At 35.2% G+C, this 23,200-nt stretch overlaps 2 protein-coding genes across 2 annotated transcripts; one reads left to right on the forward strand and one right to left on the reverse strand.

The window, feature by feature from the left end:
• Window positions 1-2,765: 2,765 nt before the first annotated feature.
• Window positions 2,766-13,036, reverse strand: LOC145775802 (uncharacterized). The gene is made up of 7 exons (XM_082587172.1): window positions 12,848-13,036; window positions 11,253-11,349; window positions 9,413-9,600; window positions 7,901-8,008; window positions 7,513-7,626; window positions 6,335-6,490; window positions 2,766-4,531 (listed from the first exon to the last, which is right to left on the reverse strand). Exons 1-7 carry the CDS (start codon window positions 12,927-12,929, stop codon window positions 3,561-3,563), a joined length of 1,716 nt encoding a protein of 571 aa, XP_082443298.1. The 5' UTR covers window positions 12,930-13,036; the 3' UTR covers window positions 2,766-3,560.
• A 9,066-nt stretch (window positions 13,037-22,102) lies between these two features.
• Window positions 22,103-23,076, forward strand: LOC145775092 (cyanocobalamin reductase / alkylcobalamin dealkylase-like). Its single transcript, XM_082586289.1, has one exon. The coding sequence runs from the start codon at window positions 22,158-22,160 to the stop codon at window positions 23,061-23,063; it is 906 nt and encodes a 301-aa protein (XP_082442415.1). The 5' UTR covers window positions 22,103-22,157; the 3' UTR covers window positions 23,064-23,076.
• The last annotated feature ends 124 nt before the right edge of the window (window positions 23,077-23,200 follow it).

A 23,200-nucleotide genomic window follows, 5' to 3' on the forward strand; every position in this document is an offset into this window, starting at 1 on the left:
ATTGATGATCATTGATCACTTGATATTGCATGGTTAGCTAGTCAAGAGTCGTTGAAACCGCTCGGTTACTTTGCAAATATCCAAGTAGAGTCATTTGTATTGCAATCAATACCGAAAATAGGTTTAGAACACTAGCGTCATCTAGTGGATTAAAACCCGTTTCAATGCAACCGCGTGAGAACATAGTTGAATACATTGTCAGGTAGGCACTTAAAAATAAAACTTTTTGGTAAAACAAATAAATCATTGGACCCATCAGAAGTTACAGGAACATCGTTTCAAACAATTAGAAAGTTACAAGTAAAACAGAGAAAATACGCAAACATATCTGATAGAAAGTGATCTGAAAACCAGTGAAAGTTCAACCACAGCCAGTGTGATCTAGTGAGTTGAGGCTGGGCATGGGCTCCGTTAGAGGGGGGCTGCGGGAGTGATTACCCCCCATCAATTGGAGTGGGGAGTAACTAATGCAAAATTACCCCCCCCCCCCCACTAATGCAGAGTTAAAAATTTAATTTTCAATATTTTTTCTACTTTTGTGTTATTTTCATTTTTTATTTTGTTGCACAACTTTTTAGTTTTTCCTTGGAAACTCCGACTGCAAGACAAAGCAAATATGCAATGGAGACCTGCATCATGCTATGGAAATTGTTCAGGAGCTAAGTATTTTGCAAAATCGGTTTGGCAAGTTCAAAATCGCCTGCAGGAAGAATCCCACCATAGCTTGCACACTTTGTGCTAAACAAGATGCCTGACACATGTGCCGGCCATTTTTTCAGTGTTGTTAAACTACGAAGCATTACTAAACACACTTCAACATTTCAAAAATGCGAAATTATTAGGCCTTTATTCCCAATTATTGCAAGGCAACACATACTTTGCATTGCAGCTTTGCCAAGTTTTATTCAAACCACTTTAAAAGATAGCTGGCCTGTTGCAGATCAAGTCTTATACCATCAGCGACATGATGGAGCTGGTTGAAAACTTAAAAGTTAATTACCAGAGTCTTAGAAATGAACAACAATTTATGCAGTTATACAAGGAATCTCAGCAGCAAGTGGATAGCATAGGCTTAGCCAAAGTCCAAATTTCAAAAAAGCGCTGCGAGCAAAGTGCTTCCCATGACCTCGCTTCTCATTGCAGAAGGTAGTCCTACGCATCTGTTGACAGCATAGTGCAAGGCCTCACCCACCGCTTCAATGGCGAAGAAATTAAAACTCACCAAAACCATAAAGAAGTTTTAATATCTGGTACAATCAACGACAGTGCTGTTACAGCGTTGGAACAATATGGCTTCGACGTGAAAATTTTGGGCCAAGACTTAAGCCACTTTTATCAGAAATTTGGCAGATCAAGTAGGCTATGTGTGCGATGTTCGAAACAAGTTGATGGGACTTATTATTGTCAAAGAGTTTTATGCCAGTGTGGAAAAACTTGTAAAATTGCTATTGGTCCCTTCTTCTGCAGAAGCTGAAAGATCGTTTAGCTCGCTACGCCACTTAAAAACATGGCTCCGAAGCACAATGACTGCTTCAAGACTCAATCTCATTGCCATGTGCCATGCCCATCAAGCGTATTTGGATGAAATAGTGTTGATGAAATCTGCAAAGAATTTGTTTTACAATGCACAAAGATTTAAAGTCTTTGGCGACTTCTGACTGTTCTACTTAGAATAGAAGTAGAGTGCACAATGCACACAGTGTTTTGTTTGAGTTGAGGTGTGCGTTTATAATGTTATTTCTTTGTAGTTTTTGTGAGATTTTGGCACAAGGTATTACGTAGGTGCGGCGTAGGTGTTATGGCATTTTTTGTTTAGTGTTGTTTCTTACACGGCGCAGATGGTAGGCCTTCCTGTAGTATCAATCAAGATGTCTCCTTATTTTCAGTTCTTGTAAATATTAATGCATTTTAGCTTCTTTTTTTTTCTGAGTTGAATGTAGGCCTAGACCCTAGAATCCTAGATGCTGAAACGTTTCATTTCACTGTGGATGTTATGGCACAGGTTGTCGTGCTGTATTCATGTAATTGTAAATTAAGTTATAGTGTAAAGCTTTGATCTTAACGTTTTGGTCTTTTAAATCTAACCTTTTAGCGTCTGAAGTGCAAAATTTGAAGGACTTCAGCCAAGGAAAAATACAGAGAGGGATTTTGTGTACACGTCCCCTTTTCCAGTCAAAATTGTCTCAAAGCCTCAAAAAAATGTGGCAAATGTTAAAAAGCGTTTGCTCGTGATTTCAGATTCGTTAAAAGAATTTTTCGATTTAAATCGTGCTGAAAGGCAAGAATTTTGCGCCTTCGGCGCGAAACATGCCGCCTACGACGCTGTATAAAAAACTAAAGCTTTCAGTAATGCAAACGGGGTCTAGGGAGCGATCTTCCAGAAGTGTATGTGATGTTATAATCCAATAAGACCCTATCGATGTCAAAACATCGTTCCAGCCCCTGTTTAAATTACCCCCCCCACTCTCAGGAAGTCTCCGGAGCCCCTGAGGCTTGGAAATACATATCGATGACGTGGCTTCGATTCCCACCCCTATCATAACTCCTTTTTCTTCTGTAATTATTAAAAAAAGTTCAAATCACGGATCAACTTTCTGACTGAGTGCTAGAGGGGACACAATTGGACAATAAACACTTAAACATATGTTCTGATTGGTTGGCGGTGTCCTACAAGGCTTAAAGATCTTTCTGTCGTTCATATCAAGCATTGTTGTGTCTTTGACTTGTCAGAAGATATTTCATTTTCTTGATTACAGGGAATTGTCATGTTTTAGTAGCTACCACATTTTCACCTGAGTTCTATTGATTGATTGATTTGATTTTTTCCCTGGACTGAAAAAGCTTCTTTAAGAGTTTAATCCTGGAAGCTTCGCATTCTTGTAGAGGCTTTGAACCTCTGACGCAGATTCGATCATCGAGATTGACAGAGTGAAGTTTCGGCTTGTTTTGAAGTGTCGTTGTCTGTGAATTATTCCATTCACTAGGTGCCGCTGAATGGGGAGTGGTTCTGAAATGAGTTGCTCAATCGCACATCCGTAGAAAGATGCACAATCAAACTGGCCATTGTGCGAAAGCCAATAGCCGTAACATTAACAAGAAAAAATGTATTCTTCTTAGACGTAAAAGCGTAGACTAACATACAAACCAGAGATTGCAAATTCAATTGGCAAACTAATTGACTGATGCAAAAAACATATAATTATTATTATTTTCCTCAATAACATCGATGAACCAGAACAGAGTTAGAGAGACATCAGCTCCTACTGCATTACTTATACACTACCAAAACTGGTATTTACGCGTAACCTATCATTAAACTTAAAGAACAAGCAAGAAGTTGAATAGTCGCAACAGGCCAAGCAAAACCACATTTAACAATAAGCTCTGCTGCAATTCCACGCTTTTCGAAGAGTAGAGTAGTAGGCCTAGAATTGTACGGCGTGCACATCTCATGTGCAGTCTTTTGGCGTTTCAATCAGTTGGTTTACATAAAAGAAAGAGACATTCTTTTGCTTCCAAAATATGATAAAGCAGAACAACAATTTCCCAATTGGTTTGTGTCATCTTCTTATTGGCTTTGATCGCATTTCAAAAGAGCTGTCTGATGAAGTAGAGTCATACGATGACGTTGTGATGACGTCGCTGTCCTCACTGCTACTGCAGGCTTGAACTTTTGTTCGAGCTTTGTTACTTTGTCTGCTATTCCTCGCTCGGTTTCGGTTCGACTTTGATTTTTTTGAAAATCGAGTCTGGGGCGATTGAGAGTCAAAGGACTCAGATTTGCAGCCACTTTTATTGTAAGCTTGATTTCGATAAGATTTCGTATTTCTTGTCTTACCACGGTGTTTATCAGAATTGCTACCATCTTTCATACTTTTGGTTGGCAATTGTTTTTGCAAAGATTTCGATTGTCTACTTCTGGAATGAGCAGTAGTTTTGGTACTGACGACTTGTGCAGGGAAATGAGAGGGGTCTCTTCTCCGTGTATTAACTTTTCCAGGGTCTTTTTTCCGAATGTTACAGTCCGCAATCTTTTGTTCGCTATTTCTTTTCATCTGCTTTTCATGATGGATTTGGTGGTGGTAAGTTCTTCTAACTCCAGCTTTTTTCGAAATAGTTCTTTTTATTTGTTGTGCCTTTGATACCTTGTTTGCTGGATACGAACGAAAGCACGTGTTGTTGTAATTTTTTCCCACTTGGTTAAATTTTCCAGAGTTTTCGTTTTTGAAATTGTTATGCTCCTTGTTAGCAATTTTAGAGCTAACATTTCGCTTCTGTCCCTCAGTTTGTTTACTTAAATTGTTTTTTATAAAATTACCATCTTTGGTATAGTTTAAGTTTTCCACCGAGCTCTCTTCGTCTTCACTTTCATTCCTCTTGCGCCATTTCAAGATTCTTTGTAGAAATCCACACTTTTTAATGAGAAGAAGAAGGCCAAAGCAAAGGGATATAATTCCAATCACTATCAAAACAGTTTTTATTTCATTGGACAACGTGGGGCCTCTTTTTTTCGAAGGTACGTTCTGAATAACTGAAAATAAATCAGAAAACCTTCGTTAAAGATTAAATGCTTTGTTGGTATATTTATAACGTATTTAACTTACCAATACAATAGTTTTACCAAAATTTAACCAATAAACGTTGTTGGCGGTGGTAGCTCACCGTTGTAGCCTGTACCGAAAAACAGATCTTAATTTAGTTCAAAAAGCTTATACTTTTTTGTATACCGTACAGTAGATATAATATGGCTATCACCTTAAAACCTATCAAAGCAAGTGCTATTTATTTTTGTAATAAAAAATTCTTCAAATCAAACTAACTGTAATGTAAAGCCAATGTAGTAACGTTTGAGATTAATTTCTTGACACACGCATCGTAGTGGAAGTTCAAAAGAAAACTTATAATCAGGGTTGCCAGATACTCAAGCTATAGTAAGGCCAAATCCATTATGAAATAAGGCCAAAAAAAGGCCAAATTTTTTATTTACTTCTAAGGCTAAATAAACGCTAACAACTTAATTGAAATAATTTTTTGAAAATGCCATTTTACGATTAAATATGACAGATAATAATTTAGCACTGTCAGAGCATAATGACCGGTTCGTTTGCATAATTTGATTAATGAAAAATTACTGTAGTAGCAGATAAACTAGAAACCACTATTACTTCAATTCATGAACAGTGCTATTCGGAACATCTAGCTAAGCAATAAGCATGAATTTGTCTTATTGAGTATATGTACCAGGGATGTCTACAACTACAAGATTGGAAACTATTTTCAGGGCTATATATGACTACAGAAGAATTATTAAAATAAAACACTGTTTGTATCAACTAAAGAATGTATAAAATTCAATAACAATATAAAATATAGCCTTCACTCACATCAAAACTTATTTGCTGGGTTTTTTTTTGGTCATTTATCGGTCATTGACCGATTTTTTAGCAAAATGTCCGAAAAAAATGTAGTCAATTCGGTCAAAATGTCCGAAAAAATATATAGTCAATTGACTATTAATGACCAAAAATGACTAAAAATGATCGAAATAAATAAAAAATGACCGAATTTTTTCAAGTCATTTCGAACAAATGACCGAAAAGTCTCAGCAAAAAAAACCCAGCTTATTTGATGTATAGAAGTTTAAAACCACGAATCTAAAAAATCAAAAATAAACGAATGCAAAGATTTCCTGTCGTTCTGTAGCATTTTGCGTATTGCAAACCGGATCAGAAGTAAACGTGGAGTGTTCAAAAATCAGTGAAATGTGTTGTCGTAGGCTTTTATGATAAACTTATTCACAGACCAACCCAGTACGAAATCAATACGTTTAAGATGTCATAAGAACTAAAACTAATACTCGGTTTTAAAATTATTTAGCAGCAAACAAAATACGACAAAATTGCACAAATGGAATGCAAACACATCACATTAACAAACAAGGCAAGTGTATACTTTACGGTTTACGGCAGGTGCAACTTAATAGAACCGCCCTGTCCACCGCTAACACATTCTCTACTCTCTACCAATGTCTCTACTCACTAATTAAAATTAAAACGAATATAGGTCAGGCTCTAAGTGATGATAAGTGATACTTTTATATTACAATTGAAATTGAATTTCCTTAGCCTAAAATAATACTTTCTAAACCGGTCAAAACTTGCAGCCATAAAAAGGGCCAAATAAGGCCAGATTTTCTGGCCTTATTTGCATCAATTTTTGTAGGCCAACTGCAATTTAAAAAGGCCAGTTTTCTGGAATTTGGCCTAAAAAAAGGCCATCTGGCAACCCTGCTTATAATTACAAATTTCGAAAGGAGTTTTATAATATTTCTTACCAATGGGACGCGTAGTAGTGACCTTTTTCTTTTTTGTGCTTTGCAAACCTTCGATTACATTACCGTTGGCGTCATACACTGGATTCTCTCGCACGGGTATACCAAGATTCCTTCGTCTGTTCATTTCTTCAATTTTTTGACTTTGTGTCAAAACAACTGAAAAGCAATGATTTCAACGCTTTAGTCAAACTTGCAACAGCAATCACACGGCGCTGAAAGGCTGTAGTTTGATGCCTAGTACTGGTGACACAGCTAAAAAATAAAGCAAAAGACTCCCCTTTAGAAATATTTAAAGAGGAGAATGAGCCTACAATTCAACTATGTAGCCTAGCGTTTAATGATACAGTATATGAAGTTAGAAAAAATTAAAACCAAAAGTAAGATGGAGGGACGACATTGACAAACAATGCAATACAACGTCGTGAATACAACCAATTGGTACCAACTAGCACATAATCATGTAAATTGGCATGAAAAGGGGAAGGCTTACGCTCTGCAGTGGGCTCTCACAGGCTGAAAATGATGATGATGATATGAAGTTAATGATCTACTCGTACGGATGCCATACTTCACTGTCTGTATCTCACAAGTTGCTTTTGTGTTTATCTTTGCATTGTCTACTTATTTTTTAACTGTTTATTTAAACTTTAAAAATTTGTGTGTTTTTATGCAAAAAGCACTTTGACTAAAAAACCTTGCGGTTTGTTGGTGCTTCTTGCTTATATGTATGTATTTGACTTGCACTATTGAAACGCAATTTAACAATCTCTCTTTTTCTCTCTCTCTTTTATCGTTACGAACAATAATTTTCCTACAAAAGCAGAATTACTCCAAAATATAAATAGACGTGATGCCAACGCACAAGAGCAAACCAATTACAGTACACGTCGTTTTCTCTAACTCTTTGAGACCCCCTTGGAAAGGACCTCCTTATTAGCGCTACTGGCAACCAAGACTTGACTGGACTCCTGAAAAGTTCAACCGCAACAGCATGGGTTCCTAGACATCAAAATCCTTCATTTTTCAGACATTGCATCAATGTAAAAATGACTGATTTTGCTGTCTGGGTCAATATGTGGTTGCCTTTGCGAATCAGTTTTGGGGTTTATAATTCAACCTTATAGCTTACTTTAGTTGAAGCATAAACAGCATCTTATAAAATGTTACTCTTTCCATACCTGGTCTAGAAGGAGGACGTATCCGGTTCAAAACAGAACCAAGAGTCTCTCTTGTACGCACAGGCTTCTTTTTTTTCTTTGATTCGTTTTGCATAATACTGTCGACGTTTAACCCTACGCAAGTATAATGTTGATACTCTTACCACATATAGCCTACCTTCTTTGTAACAATGTTGTTGAAAACGGTAGCCCTACATCATTACATTGCACAGCTTAAAAATTCAGGTTTTTAAGGCTATGCCCGTTTATTTCAAATTTTTATATATAACATTTGTCGATCAACAGCACAGCACATCATACACCATTGTGCAGTTTTTCGATTAACAGGACATGTGGACCTATTAAAATGATGTTTTGAAGAAATTAAGACCATGAATACAAAACCTGCCTGGAAGTAGTGGCTTTTCTTGTGTAGTAGTAAGAGAGGCTTGAAAACCAATGTATTTTTGTCCACTGGCCGCCGGAGTAGAATGGAGATAAATTTGTAAAAATCTTCCTGCAAACATAATATAGGCTTTCTTTGATTGATGAGTTGAATCCTTATCTTCGGTATGAGAAAGCCTTTTTAGAAAAAGATTTCTGGATGTTTCGCATTCTTATAAAGGCTTTAAAATACTGGTTGGTTGGTTTTGAATCTTTATTCTCGGACTGACAAAGCCTTGATTGGTTATTCCTGGTAGTTTCGCGAACTTGTAGAGGCTCTTGACGCAGGGCCGGTTACCGAGATTGGCAATGTGAAGTTTTCCGATTGTTGCCGCTGAATGGAGTGGAGTCCATTCAGGTGCCGCTGAATGGAGAGCAGTCCTTTACGTGCGTTGCTCAAGCGCACACCCCTAGAGTCGAACTTGCGCCGCGTGATTTTGAGCCGAGCGTGTAACCACTGAGCTAACGGGGAGGACTGACGCACTGATGCAGGTCAGGTCACAGAGGTTGACAAAGTAAGAATCCCAGTCGATGAAATGTGGTATCTTGTAAATTATTCTATTTATTGTGTGCCGCCAGGTGGAGAGCTGTCCTTGAAGTGCGTTGTTCAAGCTCACATCCAGAAAGTCGAACCAGTGATGCTTGATCTTCTCGTCACATAGTTCATAAAGTAGAACCTTTATCCGTGGACGTCGCTATAAATAATAACATCTAGACTAGGCCTCATCTTAGCAACTAACAGGGTTGACATATTGGCGGTTTGATGTCAAATTTTAGAAATTTGTGTGTTTTTTTAATAGATTCTGAGGTTTAAATATAGAATGGTCGCAACGCCTTTAGAGTTAGATTACAGTAGTAATCATGCTGTTGACAAAATCAGCCCAAACTGCATATTATGAAAAACATCATCGGGATTCGGGAAAAGTTGCCTCTTCAAACCTGGTGTTTTGTACATAGGGTACTGCGCATTGAAAAAGCAGTGTTTTTAGACTATTTAAAATGATGAAAAAAAATATAAAAATACGCCAAAAATATATTAAAATGCCAAAGTCAAAATAGCTTGCCCAACGCATTAAAAAAACGCTCAAATTTCTCAGATTTGGCGTTAAAACTGCCAATGTGGTGATCCTGTTTGTTGCCTTCATGAGGCGTAGAATTTCAGCTTCCAGTCTAGATTTTAGTGTAGCGACGTTCACGTCTTATCCAACTGCATTATTAGGGTTGACCGGTGGAGGAATTCGATAACGAACCGGGCAGTGTGTAGTGTCAAAACAAAAGCTTTCCTGATACAAATGTCCATGCACTTGTAGCTCAGCCGTCGGGATTCAAAAAGATTAGGACAGATCTCTTCGACTCTGAAACTAACTAAGATGGCCTAATGTTTCATGAGTTAACCTGTTTTCGATTTTCAATTAAACCATTTTCGATAGGCTACAAATCTAAATTTCTAATGAACAATTAAGATTTAGACTCAAACCTGTCGTAACTAAAGTTCCAGGGCTGTGTTTTCCACAAAGAGTGTATGCATTTTTTTCGCCCGCCGAAGTACTGCGTCCGTTTATGACAGAAAGCCATTGGAATTTGCAATCTCCGTCTTTATTAGGGGGCATCAAGGAGAATTGTGTGAACTGAATTTTGATACGATATGTCCGTGGGGAAGTTAAGCTGCCATGCAAAAACATTATCACGTTGGTATGTCAATAAATACTTCACACAAACATGACATTTTAATGGAAATTACAAAGTTCTCCAATGAGCTGTTATATCTAGACTAGACTTATTAAAAATAAATCTTAATTTTGATATATTTCTTTTTTCTTTTCCATGCGTTTTCAAATATCAAGTGTTCCTTGGCTTACTTTTTCTTAGTGTTGCAAAATCCAAGTATAAAAACGAAGCAAGTGTGAAGTTGAAGAAAGCAAATTAGCTATGAAGACAAGATTAGTCAAGAAATTAGCCAACAAAAATGCACTTTAGCCATGAAGATGCCGGCAATATGTAATTGGCTCATTGCTGATAACAAATCATTATTAAAAAATAATCAAATAGCATTAAAATTTCGCTTTGCTTCCAAGCAAATATTTTTATCTTAATATCTTAAAATTTTGTCATATTTCGGATTGCTGATTATGACAACAAATTAGTGGTTTCGTTTTGACAAAATGTGTTTCATTTCAAGCAACATTAGTGATAGGCCTAGCTATGGCAATCAAAATTCCAAGGTTCAGAATTTCTTTATTCTTATTAAACATTACCATTCCGGTATGCTAATATATTTTTTAATGGTTTGTTAAAGTCACAACATTCATTGATTTGTAAAATTTTGCTGCAGTATTGCCCACTTTTGAATATCATTTTCACTTTAAAAAAAAACTTTAAAAAAAACTTCAACGAACTGTTTATATTTCTATGCTGCTTTAATAATATCTACTGTATCGTTTTTGTTAGTCTTGCAAGACCTGGTGCATTGCCCGCGGTAGGATCTCTTTCAGGGGTTTTCTTTGCCTACCTTTTTCTTTATGATGAGCTAACGCATCAAGAGTGTTTCCTTCAAGACCATCAGCACTTTTGATAACGCACCAAATTCGATCAACATAGCAACTGTCTTTTTGTCTTGTTTTTTTATTTACTTTTTTTACTCATAGCCTATAAACTGTTAAAAAAATTTACTTGCCTTTTCTTCTCTCTTTGTTTTTTTTTTTCTAAATTTTTAAAAATTCTAGGTGTTGCGACCGTGCCATATTTTAAACTGATTGTCCTACTTTGGTATCATGCACGCTATAACGTCCGCGTTTTGTCGTTTCTACCTTATTCTAGACCTCTGCTATGTTTGGCATATATTGTTTTTCGTCGTGATGGTCGAAAATAAAATCAAACTGAAACTGAATTGAACTGAGGTCATTTTATCATACATTTTTTAAGGTTATAGTGGCTCTCTGTGACCTTTGTGCATTTGCAGTTTGTGTATTATTTCGTTGTTTTTGTTTTGGATGTGGACAACTTTGTCTGGCGCAAATAAATAATAAATAGGCAAATTGTTCGTAAAGCAATTGTTCGTAAAACAATTGTTCGTAAACTGTTTTTCGCAAAAATGAAATCCGTAAAACAATTCTTCGTAAAGCATTTCTTCGTATAAATCAAACTTTAACTGCATGCATGAAAAAATGCTTTACGAACAATTGTTTTACAAAGAATTAATTTTACGAACAATTGCTTTACGAACAATTGCTTACGAACAATTTGTCGGACACCATTTTTTAATTCTTAATTTCTGATAAACTCTTACGCATTTTTTGTAGAAATTATTAAAATCTTACCTCCATGAGCATTGCGTAGTTGCTGGAAATGGGGATGGGAATGCAGGTGTTTCAATCTTTCTCCACATTCTGGTCACGTTTTCCTTATGAATGCAACCTGAAATAACTCGCATATAAGTCACAGTACGATGTTTCAGATTCAATTACCAGGCTGCCCTCTGGCAAGAGTCTGCAGGGGTTCTAGTTTTTTTTATTGAATGTTTATAATCCCCTGATGACAGCAGAACCGCTGCTGGCTTAACTATGCTTCGATGACACAAAGGTAACGAAATGAGTTTCGGGGACTTTCTTTATTTTGTGAGTTCGAATTGCAGAAATTAAAACACCAATTTTTGAATTGGCGTGTTTTAGAATGAATAAATTTTGAATTTGGAAATAAAATAATGTGTTATAGCAAAATAAGATTGTGTGAAGTTATATAAAGCACTTTCAGATTAAAAGAAAAGGCAAGTAATTACGTAGGCCTAATTTAAAATTTGCAAATTTCAACAATAGGTCTATGCTTACGATTGTAGAACAACAAGGGTAAAATCATGGTAAAATTTCGTCATAGAGGTGAAATGCGGAGATATTGAATAGTTGTTACTTCACAACAACTTGAAACTGACGCTTTTTCTTAAAAGTTATTCTGGATGAAGTCACCGATTTGACATCATAATGTAACTTTTTGTTAAAACAGAGAAAATAGCGATCAATCGCTGTTGAGCAGAATCACTGGTGAAAGCTGCAGTAGGTTATTGGGTGGAAAACGATTTATCAATTATTTCTGTTTACAACACGTGAGTTTTTTAAGGAACCCAAATTTTATAGGAGAAAACATTTTGCACAAAGTTGAAATCAAGGAATATTCATTACGGGTCCCTACAAGTCTTTGAATTACTGTGACATTGCAGCCCACAGACATGCAGTTTTGTGTTACTTCCAGCGTATTGCAACACTTGTCGACTCTGATATTTTGGTAGCCATTTTAACATAACAACTTTTGTAAGAGCTTGTAAGGCATAAACCAAGCAGAAGCTGCGTTTAAGTGACTACCTTCCAACTGTGACCTTTCTAGCACTCATCCAGAGAGTTGATCAGTGGTTTGAACTTTGTTTGGTATTTACAGAAGATAAAACAGTCATGACAGGGGTGGGAATCGAACCCACGTCATCGAAATGTATTCCCTAGCCCTACCCTACTAGGATACGCTGGCTACGGTGGAATGTTCACTTAATTTATTTTCTATTAGAACTGTTTGCGTTTTATTTATGTTCCACCTCTGACTTTCATTTACGTAATGACGTTACAAACAATGCAGCTTCTGATTGGTTCATGCTTTGCTGGCGCTTACAAAAGTTGTTCTGTTAAATTGGCTACCAATATTTTGGAATAAAGACCAGGCATCTTTGAAGCAAAATCAGAAAGAAACGGAGGGAGAGGAGAGTGTGTAAGTGAGTGAATAAGAGAGAGTGAGTGAGTGAGAGTGACAGGGGAGACAAAAGAAAAGAAAGAAGGATAAAAAGATAGAGTGGTAGCGAGCTGTGTCTTGCAAGTAGCCTACTCCCAATTATCAAGTCACGAGCCCAAACTTTTACAGAATGATAATTTCTTACTTGCTTGTATTGTTTGTAACATAGTTATCACAGCAAGAAAAATAAGTGGCACTCGGGTTGAAGATTCAAATACTGCAGTCATGGTTAGCGTCAGTGTGTCATCTTATGATAATCCAAGAATGTGCAGACCAATTTGTTCATTCATATTACACCACTTCCGAAGTTTTCGTAGTTCTCACTAGAATCTAGATGAATGCGAATAATGTAAAAACCTAACTTAGCTTACTTTTGATGTAAGTAGCCTTCAATAAGAAAACAACAAAATAGTTATTTGCGTGGCCGATTGGAAATGGAAAGGCAACGATAGGACACCGCTATAGATTATGCGGCTGTGTCCTGACAAAAGCATTTTTGCAGCATCCCAAAATGAGAGTAGCTGACTCAATGACTATACAACTTTTGTTGCTAAATTAGTTAAGTTACAGCGTATCTTGTCCCAAGGGGCATAAAAACGACGAGGCTATTACTATTGTATTACAAATACGCTAATTGTGAAACTATAATATTGGCCTTGGTTATTCATTTATGTCCCAAAAACAACTATTGAAAAGATTGACTTGTGATACTTGATTGGCTTGCTACCATGTGGCCCAATTGACACTTACTTACAAACATAGCATTTAAATATTACTAATAATAATAAACAATAAGTTGTAGTATCGTATACTTAGATAACATATTAATTACGATGAATACTTGAGCATAAATAATTTAATTTTTTGAAGAATTAAAGTTTTTATTTTTGAAAAACAAACAATTCTTAACAAAATACTGCTGCGGCCTGGATTGCCTGAATATGCTAAGCTGTTTCATAGCTACTCTGTTCTCTACGATAAAATCAACAACTAAATAGCAAAGTTTAAAACGTAGCTGTAATAACAGAAATTATGTTCTATTTTTGGTAAATATGTAAAATATATTGTTATAATGCTCAACCTTGTTGTATTGTTGTGTCTTGCTTGTCTTATATTCTTTTGTATTCTAACAACCAAATAAAGTTTGCTTATAGGCTATTCAATTACTATATGCTGTATTTTCATCGATTAGGTATATGCCTGAAGCTATAGCCATCGTATCAAGTTTCTAGCTGGTGATCTATTAGTGCAGCTCACATATGAAACTTGCAGAACAAGATTTCTTTAAAGGATACGTCCAATTTGCACCAGCTATAATATTTATATATCGTAGGCGCAATTTAAAGTATACAAGAGAGTGCGCTACTTTGTAGCTTTATCATTAGTCTACAAGCTATGATTAACGTAGCGGAATTTACTGTAACCAATGATTTACTTTGTTCCGTTTTTGACTCAAAAAATATTTTCATTGACACACGACAGATTTCGTAATGTTTTTGTAGTTAAAATCTTGTACAGTCATTACCAGAGCAAGTGAACAACCAAGTGTCAAACTTGCTTACTATTTTTGAAATATACTGTACACAACTTACTTTTCAATAAAAGATTTTAAAGTCATTAATTTAAACAAAGTCAAAACTTCCACTAAATCAAAAATTTGGTTTTGGTACAAAATTTTTCTCGTCTTCAATATTTTTTTTTTAATTTTTAACAGACAGTGAAGTGTTTCTCGGCAGTCGAGTGTAGCAGGAACTCAGCGATAGACACGTGTTTCGCCCATGAGGCTGGGCTCATCAGTATCGCACCACTAGTTCGTGTTGCTGCAATTACAATAATATTGTGTTTTGTATAGCGCTGTACGGTACTTTAAATAAAAAAAAGTAAAAAATAAAAGACTCTTACAACTTTACAAAGCATACAATGTCAACTCAGCCGTGCAGAGACAGATGTGTACAGAGTCAGGTTTTCTAGACTCCTGTTCTGAAAATCCCGGATTTGAAGTCAACGACTCCAAATCCATTCTTAGGCTACTGCTAATTTGCATTCATCAAATGCTGGCATTTGCACAACGATCTAACCTCTTAGTGTAATTTATTAAGTTAAGAATCGATTTCGCTATAGTAATAGCATCTTCAGCTAGCACATGTAAAAAAAGAAGAAAATTTGAAAAATACGTAAAACGAACAAATAAAGCAAACTCCGATGTTATTAACACGCATAAAAATTATATTTTAAATAGATGGTTACATAATATTAAAATCAAAACCTGCAAGCCGAAATCTTAACTGGTCCCACGATTTCCAACAATATACTGGTACAAAATTCAAGAAATACATTAACCTGATCATCCATTTAGTAAATTACAACAGTTTAAGAAGGCGAATACAAAGAAAAAACGCAATTTAGTTTCAGTCCATTGCCGTAAGTTTATATCGATAAAGCGTCAATAAAGAATAAGTGTAAATGGGCATCCATCTAGTAAATTACAACAGTTCAACAAGACGAATACAAAGAAAAACGCAATTTAATTTCAGTCCATTGCCATAAGCTTACATAGACAAAGCGTCAAAAAAGAATACGTTTAAATGGGTATAGTTGAAGAATCTACAGTTCTACACCACAGGGGTCGGAGGTTGCTGATGACATGGGATTTAAGTGGTTGGTCGAATCAATTTCTGTATGTTTATGGTGGCTTTGATTGTATGTAACCATTTATCTTCAGCGATGTCTAAATAATGTTTGCTGGGTTGTTCGGCGAAAGTAACGACAAAGCAGTCTGCCAGAGCTGGTTTCTTTTTGAGTTCAATATTGTGGAGTTTCGCATAATGTTTCAATAATGCTGCTTTGTCACCGGATTTATCAAAGTAATTAAAACTGTTCCAAATAGATCTATGTGTGGCCCAACGTGTGGAAAATTTTGTCATGGTTTGTCCTACATAGTGTTCGTGACATATGGTGCACGTTGCAATGTATATCCCGTAATTTTGGCAAGTTAATTTTTGTTTGAGACTGTATGTTTTGTTGAGTTTACATTTAATAGAGGTGCATTCTTTTACCATAGGCTTATGCGCTCCTAACGCAAAACATAAAACACAATCCAGATTTTTTACTGACTTCTACGTACAACACTTATACCTTCTCTATCCACTGTCATGAAACAAAAAGCATATTTTTAAATCAAAAACATTGGGCTACTTCTTGGAAAATACAAACGAATTTATGTTCACACGAGTCAGTATGATTTTGTATTACACACGAGCTTCCATTGCAAGACATGTAAGTTATGTAACCGAGTCGTTCATATCAAGTATTGTTGTGGGTTTGACACCTGTCAGAAGACATTTCATTTTCTTGATTCTTAGAAAACAAAATCATAGAAGTAGCCTGCCTTCACAAAAATAACAACTGCGCCAAATAAGGCGAAAATTTCAGCAGGCCAAATAAAGAAATTTTAACACATCGTAATACTGAGCACTGAGCAGCATTAGTGACCTGCACACATAGCCTACCAGCAAAAATAGGCTTCAGTAACAGGGAGAAAAAAAACAGCAGGTTGAAAACATCGAAAAACGATTCAACAGTAACCAGAGTTTGATCAATATCATTGTAATTGAATGTAACTCATTACACATTTTCATGTTATTGTAGCCTACGGTAGGGTAAAGCGGGACAGAAATTTATTATTTCTTTGTTTTCCATCTCCTGGTCAAACTATAACTTTGATTTCAACGAAATTTCGCTTGCGGGGCCTTACAACTTTGGTGTATCGATTTTTGATGAGTATTTTTCAGAACATTGAATACTTTGTTTGTAAATTATAATTGAAATCAAGGTGTCGTTTTTAACTTTTTGCTGCACTAGTGGGGTAAGTTTCATACATAGAAACAAATGTTTTTTGTATGGCCGTACGTCGTAAATTGTCATTGATCTTCTCCGTTTTTTTTTTACCAGGCATGAAATCTTAGTCAAAATAAGCTTTAAAGTGTCCTAGAATCACTCAATCTAAGGCTCCTATTTGTAGGATGAATAAAGAGGAATGGATAATGGTAGGCCTGAAATATAATTTTCTGTGCAAAATTTATTCCCTGGCAAGTAAAGATGACAAATATGGTTGTCAAAATTAAGTAATGTACAAGTATTTCTGTAGTGAGTTTATTAGAACTTGCAAAATATTGAACATACAATAGGCCTTTTCTAAAAAATTATCTTCCTTCATAGCTCACATTCTGAAACATTTAATAATAATAATAATAACAATATTTATATAGCGCCACATCCACAATTATACTATGCTCCTGGGCGCTGTACATGACAATGGTGATAATTAATACGGTACTTTCAGTCATAATGTTCATTGAAATAGAACGTTTTCAAGCGAGCTTTGAATTCATTTAAATTTTCATCTTATTTTACTCAAATAGGCAAACAATTCCAGCAACTGGCAGCAACAACTGGGAAGGTGCAATCTTCATATTATTTGCAACTTCTTTAGATCTAGGATGAGCCCTATGAATAAAATAATCGCGATAATGCATCCTGGGAAACAAAAACATGGAGAGGATGAAATTGCCAATCGCATTGATGACGCAAACAATAGATACCGAGTCTCTCTCCTGAGAAACGATTCGGCCCACTGAGCGTGTATACCCGTTTTGAAAACTAATGTCATATTCTCATATTACTAGGCATAGGCTAGTTGTAACACCAGTGTTTGTCTACATTGTACACATATACATGACCAAACTTTTAATTACAAAATACTTCCTGCAAATTATCAAAAAACTTTCCCACGGTATTTGTCTTTTGTTAAAGTCTAGATATAAAACCCAGCTTTGTTTAAACTTGTGTTTTTCGAAATTGGCAATGATAAACCATCTCTTGTCTTAAAACCCTGAAAAACTCAACTCCTGCTGTATTCTTTACATCTTATCATTAAAAAGCAGCCAGTCTTAGATATTGTTATTCAACACATATTAAACTATTGATTTATCTGCAAGAGACACTAAAAAGGGGGCAAATTGTGACACTGTAACAAATAGTCCCATCAAATGTGTCACAACTTGCCCCGAGGGGTCCTTCATTGCAATTCATTCTCATGCCCAGAAACTACTGTAGCATTTTCAAATATAACTTTGACCACAGTTTCAGTATAGCCTAACATGTGCCATTAAATACAAGCAAACTTTGAAAAAATACATCTGTCACTACAAAATATTAAAAAACACCGTAGCCTATTTACTATCTGAAAATTTTTCAAAATGACTTCAAAACAAGTTTCTTTCCACAAAATCCAAGTCATAAACTAAACTAAGCTCAAACTTTCTATTATGGAGAAGACTGCAACTATGCATCATTTGATTGTTTGCTCACGGGATACTATGCATACGGTAGTTACTTTACAAAGCCGCTGCAAGTGTTTTTCTCCCTCGGAGCGTGGTACCCCACTTTACCCACTTATACTGTAATTGTAGCTGATTGAAAAGTTTTGTTGTAACGAAATGCAGGCTAATTGTAATTAAAAAAAAAATAGTCCAAATTACAACGTAGGCTATATTAAGGGTTTACTCAGAATCAGCTCCAACAAAATACTTTTTTGAATAGCTGGTAACGTTCATACCTCAAAAATTTGGATTTTGTGTGGGACTACGATATCTACGACACTGAGTAGACTACGGGGCACGGCCATTTGCGCAACTTAATCTTCATCAAATGCAATTCTACTGCCTTTGATAAAATCACTGAACATAATGTTTCAAAGATTTAAATTTTGTAATTGAAACGCGTAGCTACAGTAATTAATTAGCCTACATTTAGAAGTAATTGCAATTTAAAAAAAATCAGAACTAATGTAGGCTAATTAAACATTTTGAGCGTGTAGCCTAATTGTAATGCAAGCTACTGTAATTTAATGGGAACTTATGCAAGTTATCCAACTCCGATCGTAAACTCATGAAACACAAGTAGACTAGTAGGGAAACGTAGGCTACACTAATGTTTACATATCATTTAATGCTCTCTGACAAGTTTAGATAAGTCTTGATAAAATATATGTAGCCTAAGCTTTGTATAGAAGTCCGCCCCGCTAACTCAGTGGTTATGCGCCCGGCTTATGATTACGCAGCGCTGGTTCGACTCTCGGGGTGTGCGCTTGAGCAACGCATTTCAAGACTGCTCTCCATTCAGCGGCACCTAGTGAATGGAATAATTCTCCGGCAACAACACTTCAACAATCGGAAAACTTCACTCTGCCAATCTCGGTAACCGCCACCGGCACTGCGTCAAGAACCTCTACAGTCTACAAGTATGCGAAACTACCAGGAATAACCTACCAAGGCATTGTCAGTCCGAGGATAAAGATTCGAAACCAAACAAACCAAATGGGAAATAATCTCAGTTGTCTTCAACACTTAACATGCTTTAACACGGTCATAGATTTAACAAAAGAAAAACATAAGCAAAGAAAAATTGCGCAAAGAAAGTAGCCTACTAGACTTCTTCACGAAAACGAGAGAATGAAAGACTACTTTTTTTTAGCGGAATGGCCCGTTTCGGTGAGTCCGATTCGGTGAATCCGATCCCTATTCGGTGATTTTTTCAGATTTTTTTTTAAAGGGTACTGTAGCTTAATTATCATTGCTGTTTTAGGGTTAGGGGTTAGGGTTAGGGGTTAGAGGTTAGGAACTCACCGAATCGGACTTACCGAATAGTAGCAGACCCTTCTTTTAGTGTGATTTTCTTTTTTCTTTTCCTCCTTTTCGTAAATCACACTTTTTCTTATTGTTTTTCTTTATTAAATCAACGACCACGTTAAAGCGTTCTCTCTTTCGTATCACCTGTCATGCGTGACATGCTGCACTTTCAAAATTGCCAGATAGAACAATTTTTTGACAAATTTGAACATCTTTTGTTTTCTTTATGAAAAAATGCGATTTAGCAAATTCGTAAAAATGACAACGTTTTTTTGAAAATAAAACAGGCTTTTTCGACAAGGGAGCGTCTGTTTCGTCTGAAATCTAATCTAAACAATTTCGCTTTGATACGAGTGTTTTGCTGTAGGCTATTTCTTAAAATGGTTATATTTTGGTTAACTTATGTTCAAAAACAAGCTTGGAAAATTTCTCAAAACTATATCTTAAAAAAGAATTATAAAAATTTAACGCTACTCTCTTGAATAGTCGAACTTTTTAAGCATAGAAAGATTTTATTGTTTTGTGTGTAAATTTGCCGAAATTTCGAAGAGGCGTATTTTGCTGATCATACAAATGTTATCTGGCAACTTTGTTAGTTGATGGAAATGGCAAATTCGCAACGATGGCAGGGGAGTGAAGGCGACCCAAATTTAACTTAACCATAATAACTAATACAGTAATACATCAATTAGAAAATTGGCAATAACACATGTGAAAAAGTTGCCTAGGGTTGTTTGAATTTTTTTAAAGTTTGTGGAAAGTGAAGCAGCAGCCAAGACAGCAACTCAGCAATGTTTTGAATGCCCAAGAGTAAAGTGATGCAATAGTGAGTAATTAGCCTACCTGCCTTTAGACTTCACTTGATTCTTTGCTCAAGCACAATCCAGAAAGGAGAAGGTTGCAGGATACAAGATTGATAAAATATTGATATGTTACCTGAAGTGATAATACAACACTGTCGAATTTTTGTTATTATTTGCAGAAACAAATTAAGTTAAATTTACTGAACAAAAATACTAAATTCCTTCTAATGCTTCCTATTGTTTGGGGAATTGTTCGAGCATATGCTCCAGTTTTACTTTTACCTGCAACTATAACAATTGGTTTTATTGGATACAAGCTAGAATGGTTTATGAAGCAAGGAATTGATCAAGCAGATGACAAGCCTAGTGTATTATTAAGTCGTAAAGAACGCTACTTACAAGAACTTGCAACCGGTAAAATGGAAACCAAAAAAGACTCTGAATTAAATAATAAAAAGAAAACAATTTTTGATAAAAATTGATTCATGAAAAGTTATTAATTATATACGGTATGACTTTTCATGGTAAGGTATTGGTGATCTTCTTTTTCTAGCTGTTTCAATGAACTATGCATGTTGAATGTTTGACAAAATTAGTTTTGTGTTAATATTGATACTGAGCTATATTACCATACTTTTGCGTTAGGTAATTTATAATGTTAAACGTAGACATGCACAAATAATTGATATTGCTAGACTATTTAGTTTAACATTTGTAAGGAATTGCAAGTTTTGTCCAATTTTCCTACCTTATATAAATGAATACCGTACTTAAAATTAATATAGCCCTATATGAAATAGGCTTAGTGTGAAATTCAAACATAATACATTAATCGATACTTAATTGAATGTTCACAGAATGATACAGTAGTACATTAAACAGTTCTTAGTCGTTCTACATTTGGGTCACAAATACTCATCAGGTACTTAAATGTACTGATTTCAGAACATGTGAAGAATTTAGGTTGATTGAACGATAGAAGCATAATTTGCATATCAATTTCAAAGTCTCTCTGATATAATTCTGATGTCATTCCTAATAGTTGCTTTAAATGAATTGGATGAGTTGGCAACTAATTTCAATGCGGGAAGTACCGTAGTTATTCCTTTTATTTGGCAGTTGGGGAAAACTTAAAGTACGACGTTATATTTCTGAATTTTGTCAAATACAAAATATTGTGTTTTTTACAGCAAACATAGAGAATTGTTTTGAACGCTTTTTCTTGAAATACAGTTTTGTAGTGAAAAACTATTTTGAATTACCAGCAACAACACAACTTTTACCATGTTGCCGTACATAAAAAGTATTAAAAAAATACAAACGTTTTTCAACTATATATATATATACATGATTTATTCATATTTAGCTACACTACTATCTTCAGACATATGGAAGACTTGTGTGCATTGCATTAAACTAAACCCAACATGCTACTACTAGAGAATAGATTTTCACTTAATATACTTTGTCATATTTTGCAAATGAAAACATTTGCAGTTTATTCTTTTTGCGTACCGGTATTATGAGTGCTGCAGTGTTTGCTTTCTCTAAATGTGTTGTACCGGTTTGAATGTTTTTTGTTCAAAACAGCATTGATTTGTGTACAATTGTCAATTTTACCTAAAAACTTTCATTCACCCAGAATTTGTTGTAAAAGGATACAAGTCATTTTATTTAAAAGATTTTAAAATAAAATCTTGTACTATCGCATTTTTTTCAAGCTCAAAACATTGAAAAAACGTATAGTAGGCTATATATATATATGTATATATCCTTTTATTTTTGTGCCTTTAAAACTGTTTGCTACAATAATTGCTAGAGTTTTATTAAAATTGATTATCAAGTTGTGAGTATTTTGTTTAGAATTGAAGCTTAAATTCATACTTTGAACTTTCAGGTTATTTTTTATTCTACATATAGTTTTGAATAATGTTTTGTATGCACTGTGTGAACAAGTAATGAAATGAATACACAAGATATTTTAAGAACTTTAAAAAGTTGTTTACACCCTTTGGGTTTGGAAGTTTACTTGTTCAAACTTGCTTGGTACAATGAGCAGGTTGAAAATTCTTTCAAGTTTGAATACAATGGGGATACAATTTGTGCTGTTATCTTGTCAACACCATCATTTTTTGAAAAAACATTTCTTCCATTCTTGAGTAATGTTCAAGGCAAAAATCTAATCAAAGATCCAATTGATAGCTGCATTTCACATCACATTACTAATGTTAAATCACAGTTTCCGCACTCTGAGTTATTAGTGATGTTTGACTATGAACATTTACCAAATGGAAGACCGAAAGTATTAGTACAAACTGCAGCACATGTTGCCGGGGCAGCATTTTACTATCAAAGAAAAGATGTTCTTGAAAACCATGTACTGAAAAATGAGGAAGAGATTCTCAATAAAGATTTTCCTTCAGCGGCTGTTGGAGTTTCTACCCAACAAGATCGTTTACAAGATGATTCTTCCAAAGTGTTAATAAATACTGTTACTTCCACCAGCTCAGGATTGGAGGAGAATGAAGTTAAACCTCATGGATTAGATCCTTGGGATAAAAAGAGGAGCATTTATGGAGTTTGTATTCATCCTTTGTTTGGAGGATGGTTTGCGATTCGATGTGTAATCGTTTTTAAAGACGTGACAGATGCAAACTTAACTTATCACCAATCCTCTGACTGTGTTCCCTTAAGGACTGATCGTATTGAACTCTTAAATAGGTTTAACAACAACTGGCAAGACTGGACTTACAGAGATATATTTCCTGTTAAAGAAAAATATAGTGAATTACAAAAACAATATTTTATAACTCTTCCAAAACATAGATTGAAGCTTTTGTCTGACTTGGGGTATATTCAGGACAGATAAATCAACAAGTTAAGGGCAAGTGCCGGTACATAGATTGCCTTGGTGTCAATGTTGTGTTTTTGCTTTTTATCTTTTCAATATTGTTACAGGTTTTTACTGTAAAAGAATAAGATATGATGAGGTATATATAATGGGAC

This window comes from Aplidium turbinatum, chromosome 8 (assembly GCF_918807975.1).
Source record: "Aplidium turbinatum chromosome 8, kaAplTurb1.1, whole genome shotgun sequence".
In the NCBI taxonomy this organism is placed as follows: Eukaryota; Metazoa; Chordata; class Ascidiacea; order Aplousobranchia; family Polyclinidae; genus Aplidium; species Aplidium turbinatum.

Excerpts from the sequence above, each read along its gene's own strand:
- LOC145775092 (XM_082586289.1), top strand. The coding sequence starts at position 22,158 with ATGAATACACAAGATATTTTAAGAACTTTAAAAAGTTGTTTACACCCT.
- LOC145775802 (XM_082587172.1), bottom strand. The coding sequence starts at position 12,929 with ATGACTGCAGTATTTGAATCTTCAACCCGAGTGCCACTTATTTTTCTT. Across the intron at positions 6,491-7,512 it reads ACGTCCTCCTTCTAGACCAG|TTGTTTTGACACAAAGTCAA; the intron begins GTATGGAAAGAG and ends ATTGCTTTTCAG. Across the intron at positions 4,532-6,334 it reads CACTACTACGCGTCCCATTG|TTATTCAGAACGTACCTTCG; the intron begins GTAAGAAATATT and ends ATTTATTTTCAG.